The 25357-nt window shown below is 66.8% G+C and overlaps 1 protein-coding gene across 3 annotated transcripts; it reads left to right on the forward strand.

The window, feature by feature from the left end:
• The first annotated feature begins 232 nt into the window (after nt 1–232).
• FLNA (filamin A) lies at nt 233–24355 on the forward strand. 3 transcript variants are annotated; one of them, XM_037511755.2, is made up of 48 exons: nt 233–279; nt 3163–3651; nt 6583–6831; nt 6927–7024; nt 7122–7269; nt 7739–7857; nt 7935–8012; nt 8098–8260; nt 8362–8562; nt 9044–9181; nt 9263–9386; nt 9474–9610; nt 9696–9889; nt 10036–10149; nt 10234–10377; nt 10941–11064; nt 11150–11310; nt 11393–11483; nt 11573–11742; nt 11979–12096; nt 12205–12467; nt 12699–13296; nt 13380–13553; nt 13635–13797; nt 13871–14031; nt 14123–14293; nt 14659–14782; nt 14874–15030; nt 15526–15715; nt 15870–15893; nt 18064–18311; nt 18404–18499; nt 18616–18718; nt 18804–18944; nt 19042–19170; nt 19345–19518; nt 19607–19768; nt 19854–20057; nt 20133–20285; nt 20397–20519; nt 20644–20910; nt 21018–21155; nt 21346–21461; nt 21968–22100; nt 22747–22923; nt 23083–23301; nt 23384–23587; nt 23852–24355. In XM_037511755.2, the coding sequence occupies exons 2-48, from the start codon at nt 3279–3281 to the stop codon at nt 24037–24039; spliced, it is 7944 nt and encodes a 2647-aa protein (XP_037367652.1). In that variant the 5' UTR covers nt 233–279; nt 3163–3278; the 3' UTR covers nt 24040–24355. The 3 variants fall into 3 exon arrangements, with proteins under 3 accessions (XP_037367652.1, XP_037367654.2, XP_037367653.1); XM_037511757.2 differs by lacking the exon at nt 233–279 and having other exon boundaries at nt 12945–13296; XM_037511756.2 differs by lacking the exons at nt 233–279; nt 15870–15893.
• Nucleotides 24356–25357: the final 1002 nt, after the last annotated feature.

Genomic DNA, 25357 nt, shown 5'->3' on the forward strand with positions numbered 1-25357 from the left:
TGCCAGGAGGCCCGGGCGCTGGAGCTTGCGGCACCCCCGCCCCCGGCTCCTGGGCGATTTTACCAATTAAGGCTTTCTCGCCGGGTCGGGCCGGGCCGGGCCGGGCGCGGGGCGGGCGCGGGGCGGGGGTGCAGCCACTAGAAGGCGGCGGTGGGAGCCCATTCGCCTGCAGGCGCGCTGCGCGCAGCGGCCCCGGCGGAGTCCTTGGGCGCGAGCGCGGCCGCCCCACCAGCCAGGCGCCACCCCGCGGTCGCCGGACACCCGCCCGCAGGGCAGCAGGTGAGGCTGGACTCCGCACCGCGCGGTCGTGGGCGGCTCCCGGGGCGGCGGTCGTGGCGGCAGCCTAGGAGGCCCCGTAGCCGCAGGGCCAGCGCCGAGAGAGGGCAACAGAGCGCCTTCCCTGGCTGGCCCGGGAGTCCACCATGCCCAGAAGGGTGGGGGCCGGTCCCCGGGGTCCCGGAGAGAGTGTGTCTGGGTGTTCGGCAGGGCGTGGGCCAGGGCACACGTGCCAGGGTTCGCTGTGTTTTGGATGGAAGGGCCCGAGGGCATGACATCGAGTCACCTGAGGGTGAGTGGCCACCTGAAAGGGCACATCCCAGCCCGTGTGCTCCTGGGAGGGTGGTAGTGGGCGCCTTGCTATCACAAGCCCTCAGTTACAGGGCTGGGCGCCTTCGGGACCCAAAGGGGGTGTGGCCAGATGGGGGAAGTCCCCCGTAGACTAGCCTAGATTGCCCGCAGGGCCCTGGGTCCTGTTACAGGTTGGCTCTGAGCGGATGGTCCATGCCAGCCGGGTGTGGGCAGCAACGTCCCCAGAGTCCCATGCCACCCGGGTTCAGGAAAAGCGGCTAAGTCGGCTGCCAGGCCCGCCTGCAGGTGTTCCAGGCTGTAGGTCAGGGTGGGAGCTCGGGAAAGGAGCTCGCACCTGCTGCACCTGGGCCTTGCCAGCCCAGATCTCCCCTCACTGTGCCCCCTTGTGGTTCTCTCTGCCAAGTGGAGCAGCGGCATGGAAGAGCCTGGCCTGGGTCTGAGGGCTGGGGGTGGGGTGGGGGTGGGGTGTCTCGAACATCCAGGAATGTACTCCAAATAAGGGAAAATATGAAAGAGCTGGATTTTGGCTTCTAGGGACTAGTGGTTCTGGGGTCTCCGGGATGGGGCGCCATCTGGTGGTGAGACTAGCCCCCACCCCAGGCACAAGAACCCTCTACACCCCTAGCCCTTGTCTCCCCAAATATGGGAAGGCTAGGGTTGGAAGCTAGGACACCCAACTTCTGGAGGGCTGGAGTTGACTAGTGCTCAGTTACTCTGGAGATGAAGAAATGGAGACAGGTGCGCGCTGGGTGGCGCCTGGTGGGGAAAAATCAATTTTCCATGTAATTCTGACCAGAGGAAGCTGCTTTCCAGCAGGGCAAGGGGACCCAAGGGACACTTTCAGCCAGCCTCAAATGGGGCCTGGCAAGGAGGGGTGAGTCTCGGTTCCCTCTTTACAGTTTTCCCTCCCACCCCACCCCAGTTCCCAACACGTTAGTGCGGTTTTGTGCAAGTGGGTCTGAGAGTGGTCAAAAGAGGGAGTGTGCCTGGGGGGCCTTGGGCTGGAAAATGCCTTTTGGACCCCCTACCAGCACCACTGGTGAGGAAAGATCAGAGGGGGGACTGGCAGTCCCAAAGTGAGCGTGCTGGAGGGTGGGGGAGATGCATGCTGGGCCCCGGCTCCACTGCAGGTAACGTGGACGCCAGGCGACACCAGAGGCAACCATATTTGGGCATGTCACGCTGGCTGACCAGGGTCTTCTGTCCCACTGGCCTCAGCAGATGATCAGTGCTAACTAGTCTGCAGCTCAAGCTAAGAATTGAGCAGAAAGGACAGAATGCCTTCTGGACAAAAGACATAAAGGGGTAACCTGAAGGGGGGTTACGGGCACTTGGGGGAGAGTCCTGTCTGGGGATGAAGTCAGGTCCGCTGGCTTCTCCCGGCTGAAGGGGGTGTCAGCCTTGCCGCGTGCTTCCGCTGGTCTCCATGTCCCTACAGTAGCTCCGCAGCCTCCAGAGCACCGGCCAGAACATTAGGTCCGAGCCAATAGCTCCCCAGTGCCCTGTGGACACAGTCCAGCTCCTGCGCAGAACCTGGCCGCCTGGCTTGATGCCAAGCCCCTCGGCTCCCCCAAGTCCCGCGGTCCCACTCTGCCGCGCCCCCCCAGTGAAGCCAGCCCGGGTCTGTTGGAACGCCTGAGTGGGCCCCCCCCGGGCCTGGGAGCCCCCACCTGGCCCCCGCCTCCGTCACACCGGGCGCAGGGGCCCGTCCGGAGGAGGGGAAACCCCCTCTTCTCAGTGCCCGAGCTGGAGGGCACGGTGCGGCGGGCGGACGGCGCCGTCTGCGGCATCACGGACGGCCTGGGCCGGGGCCCACTGGCACGCCCGGCCCCCTCCAAGGCTGTTGGCAGCGGGCGGCCTCCTGGCCCAGTGCCCCACTTCCCGGGCTGGGGCGGAGAGCAGGGAGGGGGGTCGGGCGGGCGCAGGTGCGCAGCCGGGGACGGTGCCGGGTGGGGCGGGGGCCGGGGGCGTCCCCGACGTGCCAAGCGCAGGCCGCGGCGCCAGCCCCGGGAGCCCCCGACGTGCCAAGCGCAGGCCGCGGCGCCAGCCCCGGGAGCCCACGGGCTCGCTGTCCGGAGGGGGCCCCAGCCGTCGGCCGCTCGGCGTCTCCGGCCTGCGGGCCCGGGTGGGACCGAGGAACCCCACGTGCTGGAGGCCGGGGGCGGGGAACGGCGGGGGCGGCGGGGCGGGGCGGAGCCTCCGTGACTCGGCAGGGCGAGCCATGCCACCCCCACCCCGCACGGGCTTGGGGCAGGAAAGTCCCTTGTATGGTGAGCCGGCTGAGGCTAAGTGGTCCAGCGCCAGCCGCCGCCCTGCCTCTCGCTGCGTGGCTTCCTGCCCGCGGGCGCGAGGGCCGTGGGTCCGAGCGAGTTCTCGCCCCTTCAGGCCCCGACGACCCTCTCTCCGGCTCCGGGTCGGGTCCGAACCGAGGGGCTGCGGGGTAAGAGGGGCATTCCAACGGGTGGGGCGGGGCGGGCGCGGCTCCGAAGCTCCACCCCGAGGCTCCGCCCCGGCCCGGCCCGCCCTCAGCCCCGCCCCTGGCCCGCATTTAAAGGGCTCGTGCTCTCTCCGCAGCCCAACCTCCGCTGTCTGCATCGCCCCGAGCGCGCTGAGGTGCCTGCGACTTTAATTAAAGGGCCGTCCCCTCGCCCAGGCTGCAGCACCGCCCCCCCGGCTCCTCGCGCCTCAAAATGAGTAGCTCCCACTCCCGGGCGGGCCAGAACCCGGCAGGCGCGGCTCCGAGCGGCGGCGCCGACACTCGAGACGCCGAGATGCCGGCCACCGAGAAGGACCTGGCGGAGGACGCGCCATGGAAGAAGATCCAGCAAAACACTTTCACGCGCTGGTGCAACGAGCACCTCAAGTGCGTGAGCAAGCGCATCGCCAACCTGCAGACGGACCTGAGCGACGGGCTGCGGCTCATCGCGCTGCTCGAGGTGCTCAGCCAGAAGAAGATGCACCGCAAGCACAACCAGCGGCCCACCTTCCGCCAGATGCAGCTGGAGAACGTGTCGGTGGCGCTCGAGTTCCTGGACCGCGAGAGCATCAAGCTCGTGTCCATCGGTGAGGCCCTGGGTCGCCCCGCGCGCCCTCCCACCCGCCGCCCCCTCGCCGCCGCCCCTGCGGTCGCGCCGGTGCCCCCGGCCCCCGGGCCGCAGGGCTCCGCGCGCGCCTGGAGAACAAAGGCGCGCCGGCCGGCTGGTCGGGCGTGCGGACCGCTACGCGCCCCCCCCGCCGCGCCCGGCTGGCCCGCGCCCAGGCTGAGCTCACATCCTCCGCAAGCCGCGCCCCCGCGGCGACGCTCGCTGTGGAGAGGGTCTGGGGGTGGGGAGCGGGCACTAGTCAGGCCCTGGCCCTGTGCCCGGCGCCCCATCCCTGCGCCCGCGGCTGGGCTCGCCAATCTTAGAGCCGCTTGATGAGGGTCGCTGGCCTGCGGTGGCCGCTGCGGCTCCTAAACGGGCTTGGACCTTGTGGGTCCCATCGTGTAGGACTCTCGATTTTTTGGCCCTATCGGGGACAGAGGCTCCCCATTGGACAGGGCTCCAATCCTCTCCCCTCTTTAGCTCGCCCTTCCCAATTTTGGGGGTGGGCAGGGAACCGTAGCCAGCAAAGGGGCACCTCGGATGGATCCCAGTGGCAGCCGGTGAAGGGACTTGGCTTGACGTGGACACCAACTGACCGTCCATGCAGCGCCAGACTCCAGCTTCCGCGTGGGCCTGCCTTCCCTGTGTTTAGAGGCACCAGTTGGTTGAGAGGTTCTCTGGCGCCACCGGGCTCTCTGCCAGCCAGTGTCTCTGTCACTGGGTTGGGGAGGCTCGCACTGATTGGGCCTACTGCCACATCCCAGGCCCTGCTCCAGACCTGGGCCCACTCTCAGCGTGTGCCAGCACTGGCCACTTGGGGGACTGTGCCACACAGAGAAGAGGGGACTGAGCTGACTTTCCTTCAGGATTGACCCAGCACAGCCATCAGTGCCAGGTCTCACAAAGTGAGGGGCCAAGACTCAGGTGCCCCCAAGCATGCAGACAGCAGGTCTCAAGGGCCCCACCTCTTGCCTGGAATGCCTGTGGAAGCTGAGGCCCACCCCCCAGTCCCAGCCTCAGTCTAGCCAAGCTGAGTCATCTTTGAGGCTGGGAGAGGGGCAACCGGATGTGGGGAGGCAGGCCACACCCCAGCTATCTGGGGGGGGGTCTCCTCCTCCCTCCTCCTTTCTCCCCTTGTGAGCTGGCTGGAGCAGGCCTAGTTCCCAGAGCTTTGCCATATAAGGCAAAAAAATGTTGGAAAGCTGCAGTGATTAGGGGAGGGAGGGGGCAGACCGGCCCAGGGGCTGGGGAAAGGGGGTGGGATGGGCGGGGCCATCCTACCAGGCCATCTCCCAACCCTAGGTCCTGGTCCTTCCCTCCCTCTTTTGTGAGGGGCATGGAGAGGGCCTGACTTGGCCTCCCCTGGAGCACGGGGAGGCCCCAGCCCTCCCCACCGGGCTGCCGAGCTTGGTCTTGCCTGGCCCCTCCTGGGTGGGCTCGGGCTCAGGCCTCCCGAGGGCTCACTCGCTGGGCCCGGGAATTTGGCGGTGGGGGCCCGGGGAGAAGCCCCGACCGGTCCTGGGTCTTCGCTGAACCTTCCAGGCACCCCTAACCTGCACCCCCTCGTCCACCCTCCCGCCTGCCATCCAGGGACAGTGCGAGGCAGAGGCGTGGAGCCGGGGCCCACCCAAACCCAGTCTGGGCACAGGGAGGCCGCTCTGCTTTGGGGCCTCCGGGCGCTGCCCGCGGGCTCTGGAGGCTGCCCGCCACAGATGCCTTTTGGGGGTGGCCGCCCCGCTCCCAAGTGGACTCCCTCCACCCGTGTTAACCTGAGTGTCTTCCCTCGGCGACCGGGCATCCACAGGCGAGCTCCTAGAAAGCCCGCCCCAGCCCTAGAGGAGACCGAGCCCCAGAGGGGCCCCGGGTGGGGCCCGGAGCCGGGGTGGCTGTGGGACCGGGTGCAGGGTACCCGCCCTAACCACTTCCCCTGCGGCGAGCGGGCGGCCCGTTAGGTGGCGAGGAGGGGTTTGGTGGAGAGGAGGGCAGCGGGACTGGGGGCCCCCACCCGGGCTCCCGCCCCCTCCCGGGCTGGAAACACCCCTCCCCTGCCCCACCCCCGTGCCCATCCCGGGCTCCCTGACTGCACCCTCCTCCTTCTTGGGCGGGGTGAGGGGCCCCAGAACGTGTCCTGCCATCATCCTGGCAGGCAGGCCGTCCCCTGGGCCGGTGAGTCAGGACCAGGCGGCCCCGCCGAGGTTCCTCCGGGCTCCCCGCCCCTCCCTGCGCTGGGCCTGCAGCTCTGCCTGGCTCCCAGCTTGGCCCTGGGGGCCGTGAGGAAGTGCAGGGTGGGGCGCTCACCCTCCTCCCGAAGGGTCCTTGCCCAACGCCCTCCACTTCCCCTGCGCATGCCTCACGCCCCCGCCCCCACCCTGGGCAGCAGTTGTGTTTCCCAATGGCCCTGCCAGCTGGCCTTCCTCTTCCTCACCCCAGCCCCGCCACTCACGCCCGCCGCCTCCAGGGCGCCCGTTGCCTGTTTCCCTGGAGGCCCCTGGCATGGGTGCCGGGCCCCTGCTGGGGCAGCTGCCAGGCCTTCCTCATGCTCGCTCCCCAGAGCTGCCTTCAGGAAAGGGGGCTCCCCCGGCGGCTTGGACTTCCCTGGGCCTGTGCGGGGCTTCCCGCAAGGTCCCTTCCCGCACTGAGCCGCCACCATGGTTCTCTGGGGCTCCCAACCCCCCAGAAGTCCTCTACACCTCTGAACCCCACCCCACACCCCCACAGAATCCCCGGGCAGAGAGGGCCAGGCCCGTGCCTCGCCCCGCCCCAGAGGAGACCTCTCCCCGCTCCCTGGGGCCCCCCCACGCGACCCTGCTGCCTGGGAGTGACCGACGCCCCAACCCTGAGTGCACGAGAGCGCCCGGGACACCAGGGGCGGCCCCTGCCTGCCCAGCGCTGCCACCCCTTTCCCGCGCAGACAGCAAGGCCATCGTGGATGGGAACCTGAAGCTGATCCTCGGCCTCATCTGGACCCTGATCCTGCACTACTCCATCTCCATGCCCATGTGGGATGAGGAGGAGGACGAGGAGGCCAAGAAGCAGACCCCCAAGCAGAGGCTGCTGGGCTGGATCCAGAACAAACTGCCCCAGTTGCCCATCACCAACTTCAGTCGGGACTGGCAGAGCGGCAGGGCCCTGGGCGCCCTCGTTGACAGCTGTGCCCCAGGTGAGGGGCAGGGCCCCATGTGCGGGGTTGGCGGGGAATGGCCTGCGGGGTCCCACAGCCCTTGGACTCAATGCCCTCTCTTTCCTGCCCGGCAGGCTTGTGTCCCGACTGGGACTCCTGGGACGCCAGCAAGCCTGTGAACAACGCGCGAGAAGCCATGCAGCAGGCAGATGACTGGCTGGGCATCCCCCAGGTAGGGCCCTCCCGCTGAGCCTGCTCGCTTGAGGGGGCACCTGTGCAGGCATCTGAGCCCTGGAGGCCACACAGCTCATGTTTCCTGTCTGTGATAGGTGATCACCCCTGAGGAGATCGTGGACCCCAATGTGGATGAGCACTCTGTCATGACCTACCTGTCCCAGTTCCCCAAGGCCAAGCTGAAACCAGGGGCTCCCCTGCGGCCCAAACTAAACCCGAAGAAAGCCCGCGCCTACGGGCCAGGTGAGGGCGCCCCGGCCGTGCACGACGCTGTCCCCTAAACGCGGAGGTTGCACAGGTCCCCAGTATGCAGCGTTGGGTCACCAGATGCCCCTGAAGAGCCGCGGTGGGGGGAGGGGGGGAATCGGGATATGCCCCTTGGCTGTGCTGCATTAGCCCCAGGTGGGGTGAGTCCAGGGAGGAGGGCCCAGTCTCTGTGCTATAACTGGGGACCAACCCCAGCCAGGACGTCACACTAGAGCAAGGGCCCAAGCAGACTCCAAGGAGCATTCCAGAAAACAGGCCTAGGCCTGTCCCACGGCTGGGCCGCTCTCCATGCACTGAACTGGCTCACCTGGTTCTGAATGTATCTGATGGGGGTGCACAGATGGGGCCAAGCCTGTAGGGGGTTCTCCTGAAAGAAGAGGGGTGGAGGGCCAAGATGTGGCCCTGACCACGGTGGCTTCCTTTTCACCACCATCCCCACCCACAGGCATCGAGCCCACGGGCAACATGGTGAAGAAGCGGGCGGAGTTCACGGTGGAGACCAGAAGCGCCGGCCAGGGGGAGGTGTTGGTGTATGTGGAGGACCCAGCTGGCCACCAGGAGGAGGTGGGGCCGCTGGCGGGTCGGCGGGGCGCTGGAGGGGCAGCTCCTGGCCAAGGCTCATGGGCTTCTTCCCACCACAGGCCAAGGTGACAGCCAACAATGACAAGAACCGGACCTTCTCTGTCTGGTATGTCCCCGAGGTCACGGGGACTCACAAGGTGAGCCTTCATCCTGAGGGGCGGCTGCTGGGGGGCCAGAAGCCGGCGGCAACCACACACTCACAGCCTGCGCCCCTGGGGACAGGTCACTGTGCTCTTTGCTGGCCAGCACATCGCCAAGAGCCCCTTCGAGGTGTACGTGGACAAGTCTCAGGGCGATGCCAGCAAAGTGACTGCCCAGGGCCCCGGCTTGGAGCCCAGTGGCAACATCGCCAACAAGACTACCTACTTTGAGATCTTCACGGCAGGTGGGGGGCCGCTGCAGACTGGCAGGCCCGGGGGCAGGGCCACAGGGCTGAGGGTATGCACAGAGGCTCCAGGAGCTTACCTGGTGTGGGGCCTTCGGCAGGTGCTGGCACAGGAGAGGTGGAGGTCGTGATCCAGGACCCGGCGGGACAGAAGGGCACGGTGGAGCCTCAGCTGGAGGCCCGGGGCGACAGCACATACCGCTGTAGCTACCAGCCCACCACAGAGGGCGTACACACTGTGCACGTCACCTTCGCTGGGGTGCCCATTCCGCGCAGCCCCTACACTGTCACTGTCGGCCAAGGTAGGCCGGCCCCGCGGGAGTGCTGCCGCCTGGGCCACGCGGGGAGGGGGCGCTGGGGCGGGATCCCGGTCTCTGTGCTTCCTCCATGTGGGCGAGTGCTCCTCCCCGCCCCGGGGCCCTTCCTTCTCCCGCTCTCGCCTCTCTCTGCCTCCTCTCCATGCTCTCACCTTCGGAAGCGCTGGCTCCCGCTGTCTAGAGTCCTGCTCTCCGCTCTGCTGCAGGGTCTACGGTACTTGGCTCTGTCTTCTTCCTTGGCGGGTGGGGGGGGGCAGGGCGCTGATGTGGAACAGGCGGGAGGAGGCCTGTTCCCACCGGCCTGGGCCACAGTTCCCGGGGTCACGGTCCCTTCCTGTTCTCGTGTGTTCCTCGCCATACTGTTGGGCTCAGTTCTGGGGGTGTCTCTACTCCTGACGGCCCGCCCTATGGGAGGGAAGGGAGGGCAGGCCCTGGCCTCAGCCGCTAAGCTGGCCTCTGCCCGCAGCCTGTAACCCGGGTGCCTGCCGGGCCGTGGGCCGGGGCCTCCAGCCCAAGGGCGTGCGGGTGAAGGAGACAGCCGACTTCAAGGTGTACACGAAGGGCGCCGGCAGCGGGGAGCTGAAGGTCACCGTGAAGGGGCCCAGTGAGTCAGCCTTGGGCAGGGGCGGGCGGCGGTCCCCTGGCTGCTGCGGGCAGGTCTGACATTCTCCCGTGTTTCTGGCAGAGGGCGAGGAGCGTGTGAAGCAGAAGGACCTGGGGGACGGCGTCTATGGCTTCGAGTATCACCCCATGGTCCCTGGCACCTACACCGTCACCATCACGTGGGGTGGCCAGAATATCGGGCGCAGGTAAGGCCCCCAACAGAACACTTTACCCAGCCCTAGTGCACCCAGACCGACAGCCTCAGTGCCCCCGTCTGTCTCTCCCGTGTACAGTCCCTTTGAGGTGAAGGTTGGCACTGAGTGTGGCAATCAGAAAGTGCGGGCCTGGGGCCCCGGGCTGGAGGGCGGCGTCGTGGGCAAGTCGGCGGACTTCGTGGTGGAGGCCATCGGGGACGATGTGGGCACTCTGGGTGAGTTGGGGGCTCATGGGTGGGCATCTAGAGGCCCCCTGCCCTGAGCTTCCACAGGGCTGACGGAGCTGGCGGCTGTTGTCAGGCTTCTCCGTGGAGGGCCCGTCCCAGGCCAAGATCGAGTGTGATGACAAGGGCGACGGCTCCTGCGACGTGCGCTACTGGCCCCAGGAGCCCGGCGAGTACGCGGTGCACGTGCTGTGCAACAGCGAGGACATCCGCCTCAGCCCCTTCATGGCTGACATCCGCGAAGCGCCTCCCGACTTCCACCCAGACCGGGTAAAGGGCACACGCCCTGACCTGCCCCTGGGCTTCCTTCTCGAAGGGTGGGCACTGCCTCTCCTGTCAGCCAGGCTGAGGGCCCCTGCCCCACTCTGTTCTGGTGGTCCGCCCTTGGCCCCTGACATTGCGGTGGCCCCCCTCAGGTGAAGGCCCGCGGGCCTGGGTTGGAGAAGACAGGCGTGGCTGTCGGTAAGCCGGCGGAGTTCACGGTGGATGCCAAGCTCGGCGGGAAGGCCCCTCTGCGGGTCCAAGTCCAGGTAGGCACCCGCCCGTGACTGGGGGAGGTGGTAGGCAGGGGCCCGGGCCAGACGCTGACCCCATGTCTCTCCCCCAACTCGCAGGACAACGAGGGCTGTCCCGTGGAGGCCACCGTGCAGGACAACGGCAACGGCACCTACAGCTGCTCTTACGTGCCCAGGAAGGCCGTGAAGCACACAGCTATGGTGTCCTGGGGCGGCGTCAGCATCCCCAACAGCCCCTTCCGGGTGAGCCGCCTACAGCCCATTTCCCGGGACCCCAGCTCCATTCTTATGCCCCCCCCCCCACATCAGATGAAAGCGGACGCCACTCAGCTGGCCCTTTCAGCAGTCCAGCCTGGCAGGCGGCAGCGCAGTCTGAGGCTCAGATGTGCTCCTCATCCCGAGAAAGAAGCGCTCTGCCCCCACATCCTCCCCTTTCCCCCCCTGGGCCTTAAGCAACTTCTAACTGACTTTTCCCGTGTGGCCTGGAGGGGCCCCTGACACGGGCTGTGAGGAGGTGCCCACAATCCTGGCATGCCCTTCCTGAGGCTCTGCCGCCTTGTTGCCCTGGCACATCCTTTTTACGGCGAAAGTTTTGGAAGCGCCACATTTAATTCATGAAGTCATTCGCGGCTCATGTAGGAGCGCTCTGCTCCTGGCCGTGGGGCAGCCTGCTGCCAGCACTCGGTAGGGTGTCTGGCCGAGGCCGCTTCCCTGGGCGGGCGGTGCTGGCCTGGCAATGGACGAGGGAGCAAATCCAGTCCCGCCCAGGCTGATCACGCCCTTGCATCTGCTCCTCTGCGTGGCAGGTCAACGTGGGAGCTGGCAGCCACCCAAACAAGGTCAAGGTGTACGGCCCAGGAGTGGCCAAGACAGGACTCAAGGCTCACGAGCCGACCTACTTCACCGTGGACTGCACGGAGGCCGGCCAGGGTGAGCCTCTGTCTCCGTGGGCGGGCGGGCGAGGGGACGTGGCAGCCCCTCTATGTCCCAATCTCTGCTCCCTCCCCTGCCACAGGCGACGTCAGCATTGGCATCAAATGTGCCCCTGGCGTGGTGGGCCCTGCTGAGGCTGACATCGATTTCGATATCATCCGCAATGACAACGACACCTTCACAGTCAAGTACACGCCTCGAGGTGCCGGCAGCTACACCATCATGGTCCTCTTCGCTGACCAGGTAGATGCTGCTGCTTCCACCCCTGACACTGCTAGGTGCTCGGGTGCTGCTCCCCTCTTAGCCCCTCTTCCACCCTCTGCAGGCCACTCCCACCAGCCCCATCAGGGTCAAAGTGGAGCCTTCCCACGACGCCAGCAAGGTGAAGGCCGAGGGCCCTGGCCTCAGTCGCACGGGTGAGTACGAGCACCCTGCAGCAGGTGAGAAAGCCATAAGGGGGCCCCAGAGGGGCACCCCCACACAGTCACAGGGTCTGTCTTCCCAGGTGTTGAGCTTGGCAAACCCACCCACTTCACGGTTAACGCCAAAGCTGCTGGCAAAGGCAAACTGGATGCACAGTTCTCAGGGCTGGCCAAAGGTGACGTGGTGCGAGACGTGGACATCATCGACCACCATGACAACACATACACAGTCAAGTACACTCCTGTGCAGCAGGTAACCCCTGGCTGCAGCGCCCCACTAGACCTTCAAAGCCATGGGCCTCCTCGCGTGGTAGGCCGGGCAGGCTGCTCCGGGGCATCCTGTCCCCTCATTTCCCACCTGGCAAGCACACGTGGGCGGCCCATGGCGTGCGGAGCAAAGCCGGTGTGTTTGATGCCTGCATGCGCAAGCGAGGCAGGGAGACCAGGCATAGGAAGCATGACCCTGTCCTTTCCAAATATCGCCCCCAGGGCCCAGTGGGCATCAACGTCACTTATGGAGGGGATCCCATCCCCAAGAGCCCCTTCTCAGTGGGCGTGTCTCCAAGCCTGGACCTCAGCAAAATCAAGGTTTCTGGCCTGGGAGAAAGTAAGTAGTTGGGGCCCTCGTCGCCATCACCACGGATGCCCTGGGGGCGGACTGGGATGGGCACCACAGTTCTCTCTTTCTGCCTCCCTCCTTTCTTCATCTCCACAGAGGTGGACATTGGCAAAGACCAGGAGTTCACAGTCAAGTCAAAGGGTGCCGGTGGCCAAGGCAAAGTGGCATCCAAGATTGTGGGCCCCTCGGGTGCCACAGTGCCCTGCAAAGTGGAGCCAGGCCTGGGGGCGGACAACAGTGTGGTGCGCTTCGTGCCCCGAGAAGAGGGGCCCTACGAGGTCGAGGTGACCTACGACGGCGTGCCTGTTCCCGGCAGCCCCTTTCCTCTGGAGGCTGTGCCTCCCACCAAGCCCAGTAAGGTAATTGGGGCGGGGAGCCCTCATCTCCTCCGCACGGGCGCTCACCCTTTATCCTTTCTGTCCTTACCATCCACGGCCCTGCCCAGACCTGCTTCCTGCTTCCTGCTTTTGCCCCGTCTGGTGGGGAGGCAGCCAGACCCAGAGGAGGCAGCAGGCGGACAGCAGGTCAGGTTGGGCAAGGGCCAGGGTCCGCAGGGGGCGTGGCCTCCTGATCTGCCCCTCCTCCCTCAGGTGAAGGCTTTTGGGCCAGGGCTGCAGGGGGGCAGTGCAGGCTCCCCCGCCTGCTTCACCATCGACACCAAGGGTGCCGGCACAGGCGGCCTGGGCCTGACGGTGGAGGGCCCGTGCGAGGCCCGGCTCGAGTGCTTGGACAACGGGGACGGCACCTGCTCCGTGTCCTACGTGCCCACGGAGCCCGGGGACTACAACATCAACATTCTTTTTGCTGACACTCACATCCCTGGCTCCCCATTCAAGGCCCACGTGGTTCCCTGCTTTGATGCCTCCAAGGTCAAGTGCTCAGGCCCGGGGCTGGAGCGGGCCACCGCCGGTGAGGCCGGCCAGTTCCACGTGGACTGCTCGAGTGCAGGCAGCGCGGAGCTGACCATCGAGATCCGCTCCGAGGCGGGCTTGCCGGCCGAGGTGCACATCCAGGACCACGGCGACGGCACGCACACCATCACCTACATCCCCCTGTGCCCGGGGGCCTACACAGTCACCATCAAGTACGGGGGCCAGCCTGTGCCCAACTTTCCCAGCAAGCTGCAGGTGGAGCCCGCAGTGGACACCTCAGGGGTCCAGTGCTACGGACCAGGGATCGAGGGCCAAGGTGAGCGGGGCCCCGCCACGGGCCGTGGAGATGAGGGGAGCCAGGCTCCTGGAGCCCCATGCCTTCTTCCCACGCCCCTGCAGGTGTCTTCCGAGAGGCCACCACTGAGTTCAGCGTGGATGCCCGGGCTCTGACCCAGACAGGAGGGCCACACGTCAAGGCTCGTGTGGCCAACCCCTCGGGCAACCTGACCGAGACCTATGTGCGGGATTGTGGCGACGGCACATACAAAGTGGAATACACGCCTTACGAGGAGGGTGTGTGCTGGCGTGCCCGGACCAGGAGGCAGGGATGGGCAGGATCACCGCACTCCGCCTGACCTAGCCTGTCCTTCTCAGGACTCCACTCTGTGAACGTCACCTACGACGGGAGCCCAGTGCCTAGCAGCCCCTTCCAGGTGCCTGTGACTGAGGGCTGCGACCCCTCCAGGGTGCGTGTTCACGGGCCCGGCATCCAAAGTGGTACCACCAACAAGCCCAACAAGTTCACTGTGGAGACCAGGTGAAGGAGCACCTGGGAGGGGGCCGTGGTGGGCCTGTGCCCCCAGGGACTAACCAGCTGTCTGTCTGGACAGGGGAGCTGGCACTGGGGGCCTGGGCCTGGCTGTTGAGGGCCCCTCCGAGGCCAAGATGGCGTGCATGGACAACAAGGACGGCAGCTGCTCGGTGGAGTATGTCCCCTATGAGGCTGGCACCTACAGCCTCAACGTCACCTATGGCGGCCACCAAGTGCCAGGTGAGGGGGCAGGCGAGCTGGGGCTGGGCTAGACCACCTGCTCCCCTGTCTTCTGCGTCACACCGCTGCCATCCTCTGCCCCGGGCTGCAGGCAGTCCCTTCAAGGTCCCTGTGCACGACGTGACAGATGCATCCAAGGTCAAGTGCTCTGGGCCAGGCCTGAGCCCCGGCATGGTCCGTGCGAACCTCCCTCAGTCCTTCCAAGTGGACACGAGCAAGGCTGGTGTGGCCCCGCTGCAGGTCAAAGTGCAGGGGCCCAAAGGTGAGTGTCCCAGGCCTGGGGGCAGGGGGTGCAGTCCCCCTGGAGGGCAGGAAGAGGTGACTGCCGAGGGCGCGGGCCGGGGTCATGCGCAGGCTGGCCTCGAGGGGAGCCTCCAGTGAGAGCGGAGCCAGCGTCCGGGGCAGGAGGCCAGAATGAGGGAGGGCAAGGGTCACGGGTCCAAGGTGGTGCCGACCAGTGTCTGTGCCCCAGGCCTCAGGCCCCTTCCTAGGAACTCGCAGGTGAGAGCAGAGTGAGGGCTAGTCCCGTGGTGGGGCCAGGTGTGCCACTGAGCCCCAGCTGTCTAGCGCGGCAGGGCTGAGTGCCCCGGGAATTGGCTGAGGCTCTGTGTCGGGCACTGGGGCCAGGCCTGGTGGAACCAGTGGATGTGGTGGACAATGCCGATGGCACCCAGACGGTCAACTACGTGCCCAGCCGCGAGGGCCCCTACAGCATCTCGGTGCTGTATGGAGAGGAGGAGGTGCCCCGGAGGTGAGCAGCAGTGCCCCCTGCCTGGGAGGGGGGCGGGGGGGGGTGCCCCGAGCCTCACTGGCTGACCATGCACCACACCCTGCCTCAACAGCCCCTTCAAGGTCAAAGTGCTGCCTACGCATGATGCCAGCAAGGTGAAGGCCAGTGGCCCTGGGCTCAACACCACCGGCGTGCCCGCCAGTCTGCCCGTTGAGTTCACCATTGATGCGAAGGACGCAGGAGAGGGGCTGCTGGCTGTGCAGATCACGGTGCGCATGGCCGGGGCAGGTGCCTGGGCGAGAGCGTGGGTGGGCAGGTGGCCCGTCGGGGTCTCTCAGGAGCTGTCCCAGCGGGCTCGGCTCTCTGCTCTAGGCTGGAGGTGACACGCACAGGCTCCCCACAGCACTTACCGCCGACTCGGCAACCATCACCAGAGCCCCTCAGTGCCGTAGCCAGTGACATGTTTGCTGGCTGGGCCCCGAGGCGTCTGGGCAGCACCTCCCAGTGCTGGGCAGGCCTGCGCAGGGGATGGGCGCTGTGAGGGTGTGCACTCAGGAGAGGAAGCAGGGTGGGCATCTGGCTCCCCAGCCCTGCCTTTTGTCACATGGGGGAGCGTCTGGTGTTTGGGATGCCACTGTAGATCTTGTCCTCGAGGCGCGCCAGGCCAGGCCTTGGCCCCCGAGCGGCTCGCCTCAAGCCTCGGAGGAGGGCCCAAGGCCGCGGGTCCGGGCCTGGCCAACCGCCTCCCCTGCGCTCTGCTGCAGGACCCTGAGGGCAAGCCCAAGAAGACACACATCCAGGACAACCAGGATGGCACGTACACCGTGGCTTACGTGCCCGACGTGACAGGCCGCTACACCATCCTCATCAAGTACGGCGGCGACGAGATCCCCTTCTCCCCGTACCGAGTCCGGGCCGTGCCCACCGGGGACGCCAGCAAGTGCACAGTCACAGGTGAGCGCGCCCGCCGGCGGCCACGGCCTCGGCACGGGGCTTGGGTGTTGCCTGTGTGCAGGGCTCGCTGCTTGGGGCGGCGTGTGGGAGTGGGGGCCGCCCCCTCGAGTGACTCACCTGACCTTTCTCCTTGCTCTCTGCCCTCTCACCTCAGTGTCAATCGGAGGTCACGGGCTAGGTAAGCTGCTTGCTGGGGCCACTCCCAGTGCCCTCCTGCCCAGAGGGCAGCTTCCTCTCCTCTCCTGTGCTGACTCCCAGGACAGTCCAGCTGCAGCTCTTGGCAGGGAGCGAGGGGCGGAGGGCTAACAGCGCAGGGAGGGCTCTGGGCTGAGCCTCAGAGCTCTGGCCCGTCCCTCTCCGGGACTCCGTTTCCCCGTCTGAGGAATTGGGTTGCAGCCGAGAGCCTGGGGTGAGGTGTGTCCTGAGAGGCACCCCACTGGGGGCTTTGGGGTCTGGGGATCTTGGCACCGCAGGGAAGCCCCCGGGAGCAGGCAGCAGCCCCTTCCTTCTTGCTTCCTCCTTCCGTGTCAAGAGCTCCTGCGTGGGCTGAGGGGACGGGGTCTCCCCAGACCAGTGGGAGCCCCCAGCCTTGGCCGGATCCACAGACCCCCAGCCCCTCTCCCAGGGGCCCCTGTTCCAGGCCCGGGCGGGGTGCAGACTGCATGAGCGGGCGGGGCTGGCGGGTAGCGCAATAGCGCCGGCGTCGACTGCTTGGACGGCCAGCATGGCGGGGCCCGGCCCAGCCTCAGAGCCCCAAAGTGCGCTTGGTGGCCCACCCCCCTGCCTCCTTTCCCCCTCCCATTCCCCTAGCAGTGACGTTATTCAGAGGGTCCCCAACTGGGCATGGAGGGGGGAGCCAGCCCCAGCCAGGGACACCATTAAGATGCACTGACTAGTCAGGAGCCTCTGAAGCTGCAGGCCTGGAGCGTAGGCAGGAGGAGAGGAGTCCTGGGGCCTCCGTAGGCTGCGAAGGTCTGCGAGGCTCCGTAGAGCAGGCTGTGAGGCCTGGACAGGCCTGTGCGCCTGGGACAGGGTCAAGGCTTGGCCTGAAGCCACGGTCTCTACCTGGCTGCTGTGTGCAGCTTGGAGAGAGCCCCGTGGGAAACAGAAGTACCTCTTGGGTGAGCTGAAGGAGCAGACCGGGCCAGGCCGGTTCTTCTAGGCCTTAAGGGGGGGCTGGAACAGGGGTGTTTTAAGAATGGAATAGCCAAGGCCTGCCGATGGGCTGGGGGCCGAGGGAAAGTGGGGAGTAACTGTGAGGTGGAGGCCCAGGCCAGCTGCCAGCACGGGGGTGGCTCTGGGCTCTAAGCCGGGGAGGACAGGTGTGGAGGGGAGGGGAGGCCTCCCAGGGCAGGGAGCAGCAGGCAACCAGGTCTAGCGCTCAGAGGCCGGGGAGGGCTGGCGCAGAGCCTAGCGCAGCAGTGGCGCTCGGCAATAGGGGAGCTCAGCAGCAGGAGTGGGAGAGAGTCTCAAACATAGCCCCGAGTGGGTTTGGTGCTCCCAGCTGCTTCCCTGGCGGGACAGGCTGCAGGAAACACTCGCTGCCAGGCCTCACAGCCCCTGAGCCTCCGCGGCTGAGCCCAGATCGTAACGTCACTGTCCCTCCCCTCTCCTCGGGCGCTCCGGGGCCCTGGAGGCTGCTCGGCTGTTGTGCCCTTGCAACCTGGCAGTGATGGCTGTGGCTTGGGCCTTCTGTCCCCTTCCCTGGGTGCTGCCACTGCCTGCTGTGCTGTGCTGCTCGGTGCTAACCCTCCGCTTCCCTGCTCCCTGCCTGTGCCGGGCCGCGCTGGCTGCCCCTCACTGCGAGCATCCGGTTCAAAGAGCCTTCTCAGTGGTCAGAAGATTCAGTTTCCCTTCGGGCCTGGGGGTGGGAGGCGAGTGTCACGTTCCCCCACGCTGCAGCAGGACCCCGCCTCACCACACCCGCACATGGCAGTGGGAGCCAGGGCCAGGCCGCAGGGGTGAGGGCAGCCGTGGACCTTCCAGCGCGCTGCTGCTGGTCGGCGCTGTCCACGCGCCGGCTGAGGCTGAGGTGGCAGGGGAGGGGCAGTCGACACTCGCACCCTGACAGCAGCAGTGGCCTCATGAGCCCCCAGGCCCTTCCTCCCAGAACCCTTGGGCCTTTCTCATGCTGGGGCCCACAAGACATGACTCTGGCTCGAGGGGGCTCAGGAGAACCTTCCCTGCCTTCTGAGAACTACTCGCCGGCCCAGCTTGGGGGTGGGAGGGAGGCCTGGCTGTGCTTGGTGGTGGCAGTAAGAGGCCTAGGCGGGCGGCAGGATGGGCGCGGCCTGTGCCCCAAGCTCACACACTGGCCCCCCTTTTGGGGACCCGCCCTGCCCCACCAGGTGCTGGCATCGGCCCCACCATCCAGATTGGGGAAGAGACGGTGATCACCGTGGACGCCAAGGCGGCAGGCAAGGGCAAGGTGACCTGCACCGTGTGCACACCCGACGGCTCCGAGGTGGACGTGGACGTGGTCGAGAACGAGGACGGCACCTTTGACATCTTCTACACAGCCCCCCAGCCTGGCAAATACGTCATTTGCGTGCGCTTTGGCGGCGAGCACGTGCCCAACAGTCCCTTCCAAGTGACGGTGAGAGGGGCTGGGGGCGAGGGGACCGTGGGGACTGGCCTGCCCCGCCGGGGCCCCCTGCGAGCTTCCAGCTTGTGTGTGTTGCTCCACAGGCTCTGGCCGGGGACCAGCCTACAGCGCAGCCCCCACTGCGACCTCAGCAGCTGGCCCCACAGTACAGCTACAGCCAGGGCGGCCAACAGACCTGGGTATGGCCCGGCCCCAGGGCAGCTGGGTGCTCCAGCGGGCCCCGTCCTGCCACGTTCATGGAGAGCCTCCAGCTTGCCACCCCAGCCCTCACTTGGGCCTCCCATCCTCGTTGCAGGCCCCAGAGCGACCCCTGGTGGGGGTCAACGGGCTGGATGTGACCAGCTTGAGGCCCTTCGACCTCGTCATCCCCTTCACCATCAAGAAGGGTGAGATCACCGGTGAGTAAGGGCTGCTGAAGCGTGGGGGAGCCACAGACCAGGGTGCACCAGCAGGCTGCCCTGACCGTGGCCCGCTGCCCCACAGGGGAGGTGCGGATGCCCTCGGGCAAGGTGGCGCAGCCAGCCATCACCGACAATAAGGATGGCACCGTGACCGTGCGCTACGCGCCCAGCGAGGCCGGCCTGCACGAGATGGACATCCGATACGACAACATGCACATCCCAGGTGGGCGGGCCCCCACGTGCCACCGCGGCCCAGGGCAGGGTGGCAAGTGCGGGTGGGTCAGGGTCCCAACTCCCTGCGACCCCTCTCCCTGCCCCAGGAAGCCCTCTGCAGTTCTACGTGGACTACGTCAACTGCGGTCACGTCACTGCCTACGGGCCTGGCCTGACCCACGGCGTAGTGAACAAGCCCGCTGTGTTCACCGTCAACACCAAGGACGCAGGAGAGGGTAACGGCAGCTCTAGTCTCCACAGGACACCCCTGGGGCTACCCTAGGACAACCCAAATGCTGAGAGCTGGACCTGGGGAAGCTGCTCCCCAAGTGGGCCCCCCTCCCTGCTGCTCGGGCCTGCTGAGTTTCCTCCTTGGCGCCATTCCTGCCCTCACCTGCGCCTCTCTCCAGGGGGCTTGTCCCTGGCCATCGAGGGCCCGTCCAAAGCAGACATCAGCTGCACGGACAACCAGGACGGCACCTGCAGCGTCTCGTACCTGCCCGTGTTGCCCGGCGACTACAGCATCCTGGTCAAGTACAATGAGCAGCACATTCCGGGCAGCCCTTTCACTGCCCGGGTCACAGGTGGGAGCCCGCCCGAGCGAGGAGAGTGGCCGCGGCGGGGGCGCCGTCGCCCTCCTTGCCGGCGTGCTCAGTGACTGTCCCGTACCAGGTGATGACTCGATGCGCATGTCCCACCTCAAGGTGGGCTCCGCCGCGGACATCCCCATCAACATCTCGGAGACAGACCTGAGCCTGTTGACAGCCACGGTGGTGCCGCCTTCGGGCCGGGAGGAACCGTGTCTGCTGAAGCGGCTGCGCAATGGCCACGTGGGTAAGAGCCCGAGGGGCTGGGCCTTCTGGAAAGGAGGGGGTGGTGTGGCCCCCGGCCCTGGCTGATGGCCCCACCCTGTGCCTAGGGATCTCATTCGTGCCCAAAGAGACAGGGGAGCACCTGGTCCACGTGAAGAAGAACGGCCAGCACGTGGCAAGCAGCCCGATCCCAGTGGTGATCAGCCAGTCGGAGATCGGGGACGCCAGCCGAGTGCGGGTCTCAGGCCAGGGCCTTCAGGAAGGCCACACCTTCGAGCCAGCTGAGTTTATCATTGACACCCGTGACGCAGGTAGGCGGGAGTGGCCTGCCAGCCGTGTGGAACCCACTGGGCTTGGCCTCTGGCTCAGATGTGTCCCTCCCACAGGCTACGGTGGGCTCAGTCTGTCCATCGAGGGCCCCAGCAAGGTGGACATCAACACGGAAGACCTGGAGGATGGCACGTGCAGGGTCACCTACTGCCCCACAGAGCCTGGCAACTATATCATCAATATCAAGTTTGCCGACCAGCATGTGCCTGGTGAGGACCATCCCCACGCAACCCCCGGGCTTGGTGGCTCTCCTCGCCACCCGCCAGGGCCCACCTGCAGGTGTGACCATGCGGGGCGTGGGCCTTGCTTCCCTCCTGCAGGCAGCCCCTTCTCGGTGAAGGTGACGGGCGAGGGCCGGGTGAAAGAGAGCATCACGCGCCGGCGGCGGGCACCCTCCGTGGCCAATGTGGGCAGCCATTGTGACCTCAGCCTGAAGATCCCTGGTAGGGGGCTTGGGGAGCGAGGGAGGGGGGTCCTAGGGTGTCCAGGGTGCCGGCCCCACCCAGTGGTCCCAAGCAGAGGGGTGGGGCCAGAGTTCCCATTCATCGGGCTGTCCCCGACCTGCAGAAATCAGCATCCAGGACATGACCGCTCAGGTGACCAGCCCCTCGGGCAGAACTCATGAGGCCGAGATCGTGGAAGGGGAGAACCACACCTACTGCATCCGCTTCGTGCCCGCGGAGATGGGCGTGCACACGGTCAGCGTCAAGTACAAGGGCCAGCATGTGCCCGGGAGCCCCTTCCAGTTCACCGTGGGCCCCCTGGGAGAAGGGGGAGCCCATAAAGTCCGGGCCGGGGGCCCCGGCTTGGAGAGGGCCGAAGCCGGAGTGCCAGGTAGGCCTGCTTCCTGCCCCGCGCTTGCTCTCGAATCCCGGCGGCCTTGCAGCTCGCAGCCTGGCACGGGGAGCAGCTCTCCATGATGCCGCGCTGCTTTCCCACAGCCGAATTCAGCATCTGGACCAGGGAGGCTGGTGCCGGGGGACTGGCCATTGCTGTCGAGGGCCCCAGCAAGGCCGAGATCTCCTTCGAGGACCGCAAGGATGGCTCCTGTGGCGTGGCCTATGTGGTCCAGGAGCCAGGTACCAGGAGCCTGGCACAGCTCAGGGGAGGGCGGGTGGGTGGGGACACACTGACGGCCCCGACTTCCACTCTGAGGTCCCAAGGTGACCTGGGCTATTGGTGGGAGGCAGAAGGCTCCAACACTGACCGGTGGGGCCTCCCCGCATGTCCTCCATGCTCTCATGTCCTCCATGTCCTCCCCCTACCCAGGTGACTACGAGGTCTCAGTCAAGTTCAACGAGGAGCACATCCCTGACAGCCCCTTCGTGGTGCCCGTGGCATCTCCGTCTGGCGACGCCCGCCGCCTTACTGTTTCTAGTCTTCAGGTGAGGCACCGAGAGAAACCGCCCGCCTGGGGCTCCTGGGCCCGGCCAGACCAGAGCTGCTGCGCGGAGCAGGCCTTGGCCCTACGTCGAGTTGACCCGCCCAGCCCAGCTCGGGCGCCAGGTCTCTGCTCTGGCCGGGTGCAGCCCACGCTTGGGGTGGCAGGGAACACCCCTGCCTACCGCGTGGAGTTTTTCTCGTGTCTCAGGTCTAAAGGCTTTGAACAGAAGCCTGTGCCCCTTGAGCACCAGGGCCAAGGTTTAAAGAGGGACAGCCTGCCAGGGCTCCGAGCTGCCTGCGGGGTGGGCTGCCCTGCTGCCCGCTGTGTGACTGGGGCGGGGCGGGGCGGGGCGGGGCGTGTGCCTGGAGCTTGCTGCCCCTCAAGAAGCCACGGCTCTCCCTCTTTAAACCAAGTTGGACGCCAGATGGGTAAGTGCGACCCAGGGGGCGCCTGCCCTCCTCCCCGGCCAGCCCCAGGCCCTGTCTGACCGTGTCTGCTGTGTTTCAGGAGTCAGGGCTAAAGGTCAACCAGCCAGCCTCTTTTGCAGTCAGCCTGAACGGGGCCAAGGGGGCGATCGATGCCAAGGTGCACAGCCCCTCGGGAGCCCTGGAGGAGTGCTATGTCACAGAGATCGACCAAGGTGAGGCCCTGGCCCTGCTGGCCGGAGCGGGCTGAGAAGACGAAAGGAAGCGGCAGTGTTTGTCAGCAGTTAAGACAGGACCGAAATGTCGGGGCTCCCTCGGCCAGGTCACCTTTCCCAAGCTCGCGACCCCTGCCGCAGGGGTCTGGGCGGGCAGCCCCACTGCTAGAAAGGACGGCGTCTGCAGACAGCCTCCCGAGGGCCTGGTCGTGGGCCTGCCCCCAGCCGGGCACACGGGCAGCGCTGGGGCAGCGGGGCGGGGGGGGGTGGGCGCCGTTGGGCTAAGTGTCAGGAGTCTCACCGCCAAGTGCTGTCCCTGCCCGGCCGCGTGGCCCCGAGCGAGGCCCGCCTCCTCTGCACCCCGGCCACACGCAGGGAACGCGGCGTCCACGGCAGCCTTTCTGCGGAGGCGGCGAGGGGGCGTCCCGCTCGGACAAGAGCCGGGTCCAGTGGGCCTCGGGGGCGGGCCGCTGGCCCCCTGAAGCGCCATGCTGCGGCGGGTAGCCTGGCGTGGCCCCAGAAGCGGCAGGGCAGGCCGCGGGGCCAGGCAGGGCTCACGCTGGCACGCAGGGACAAGCTCTTCGATGCCACCGGCGGCGTTTTAGCGGAGGGCCCCCGGGCTCAGCGCAGCCCCTCTGCTCCCCAGACAAGTACGCTGTGCGCTTTATCCCGCGGGAGAATGGCGTCTACCTGATCGACGTCAAGTTCAACGGCACCCACATTCCTGGAAGCCCCTTCAAGATCCGAGTTGGGGAGCCTGGGCACGGAGGGGACCCAGGCCTGGTGTCTGCTTACGGAGCAGGCCTGGAAGGTGGCGTCACAGGTGGGTCAGTGGGCACACTTCTGGTGGGTGGACACTGCTGCTAGGGGCCCTCCTGCACGTTCTCAGCGACAACAGGAGGCACGTGGAGGTGACAAGGCTGCACGGGGGGTGGGGGGGGAATGGGCCTTGCCAGCTCTGCCTGACTTCCTGCCCCCCCAGGGAGCCCAGCTGAGTTTATCGTGAACACAAGCAGCGCAGGAGCTGGCGCCCTGTCAGTGACCATCGACGGGCCCTCCAAGGTGAAGATGGATTGCCAAGAGTGCCCCGAGGGCTACCGCGTCACCTATACCCCCATGGCACCCGGCAGCTACCTCATCTCCATCAAGTATGGAGGCCCCTACCACATTGGGGGCAGCCCCTTCAAGGCCAAAGTCACAGGTGAGCTGAGCACCAGATGGCTAGTGCCCGCCCACGCCTGGCACTCCAGCCACCTCTTACCCTCCCCTGCTCCGCTCTGCAGGTCCGCGTCTCGTCAGCAACCACAGTCTCCACGAGACATCGTCGGTGTTTGTGGACTCCCTGACCAAGACTGCTGGGGCCCCTCAGCACGGGGCCCCAGGCCCGGGCTCCACTGATGCCAGCAAGGTGCTGGCCAAGGGCCTGGGGCTGAGCAAGGCCTACATGGGCCAGAAGAGCAGCTTCACAGTGGACTGCAGCAAAGCAGGTAAGTGCCCTCGCCCTGGCGCCGGCCCTTCCAGAAAGCAGGCCAGCATGAGACCGGAGGCCGGGGCCTGAGAACGCAAGGAACTGGGCCTCGCTCCCAGAGCCACCTTCCCCATCGGGGCCGCCCACCCACTCCTCTAGCCTGTGGGAGAAGGCCTTGGCAGAACTGGGCTTCCGCAGGCTGGCCTGGCGGGCAGGGCAGGCAGAGGGAGAGGACAGGACGAGGGCGGGGTTGGGCCAACACTCCGGACCCTTCCCGCCCCAGGCAACAACATGCTGCTGGTGGGGGTGCATGGCCCCCGGACGCCCTGCGAGGAGATCCTGGTGAAGCACGTGGGCAGCCGGCTCTACAGCGTCTCCTACCTGCTCAAGGACAAGGGCGAGTACACGCTGGTGGTCAAGTGGGGCGAAGAGCACATCCCAGGCAGCCCCTACCGCGTCCTGGTGCCCTGAGCCCTGTGCCGGCCCAGCCGGCAACTCCCAGGACCAGACTGCCCCCCACCCTGCGCCCGCCCCCCAGCAGACCCCTCCTCCTCAGCCCTGGAGCCCTGGCCAGTCCTGGCCGCCCCATCACTGCAGCCGCCCCTGCCCTGCGCTGCGCTCACTGCCTCCACTTGGGCAAAGGAGAGAGGCGAGCAGATGCCTTCTTTGGTTCCAGGAGGGAGAAGGGTGGGGGTCCTGCGCGCCACCCCTGCTAGTTCTCTTCCCCAGCCAAGAGGAATAAAGTTCTGCTTCCATTCTCCTGAGGGTCTAGCCTTCTTGCCATGGCATCAGCGGGGGGCTTGTGGGCCCAGACAACAGGCTGCTGGATCCCCAGGCAGGGCCACCCCTCCTGCTCCCCACCCTTTCCACCACCTGGACTCCAGGGGACGTTGTCTCTCCTCACCGCCCAGCGTTGCGCCCCGTGCAGGGGCCGGCACTGGTGAACTCGTCCCAGGCCGCAGGGGAACAGACACTGACGTGTGGGAAGGGCAGCCGGGAGGAGAGATGCAGGGCGAGGACAGGAGAACATGCCTCAAAATCACCCACACCAGAAACGTGCTGCCACAGCCGGGCGAAGGACTGTTAGGAGATTGCCCCGAGGGGCAAGCAAGTGGCAGGAGAACAACCAGCGGCCATGCCCCCTGGTGGCCGAGTGCCCACCTTAGCCACCAGCTTTAGAACTTCCCATCACCACAGCTCCAGGCAGTTCGCCAGGACAATCTGGAAGCACTTTCTGACCAGCCTGAGCCCCGACACCGGGCATAGTGCCATCAGGACGGCCCAGTGCAGAGCAGAGCACCAGACAGGGCTGCCCGGTGGCCAGAGCCCTAAGGCCAGCTACACGTTCGCCCCATGGGCCTCCACAGGTGGGGGTGGGGCAGGAAGACAGCAGCACTGATACTGCGGAGAGTGGCCGGGGCTCCGCGCGGGACTGACCTGGCCGGGGCTCCCGGTTGGTGGCCAGGCACTGAGAGGCACCCGAGCGCGGCCACGCCCCCGCACGGCTCCCCACGGCCGTGCCCACACTGGCCAGGAGGGACCAGGCACGCCCCCCAGGCTCCCAGAAGCAGCACAGCTGGGAACGAGGCAGGAGAAGGCAGAGCCAGGTCCGCAGACGTCCAGCGCCTAGAAGAACAGAGGTTCCCCTGAGAGGCCACCCTCGCCCCTAGGCCCCTGCCGACCGGCCCCAGGGCTCTGCACCCACGGGGCACACCCCTGCCCCCGCCCCCGGCGGGGGCTCCTGCCAAGAGGAGACAGTCCTGCGTCCATCCCCTCCAAAGCCCCTGCG

This window comes from Talpa occidentalis, unplaced genomic scaffold (genome assembly GCF_014898055.3).
Source record: "Talpa occidentalis isolate TD23 unplaced genomic scaffold, MPIMG_talOcc4v2.1 talOcc4.15, whole genome shotgun sequence".
Taxonomy (NCBI): Eukaryota; Metazoa; Chordata; class Mammalia; order Eulipotyphla; family Talpidae; genus Talpa; species Talpa occidentalis.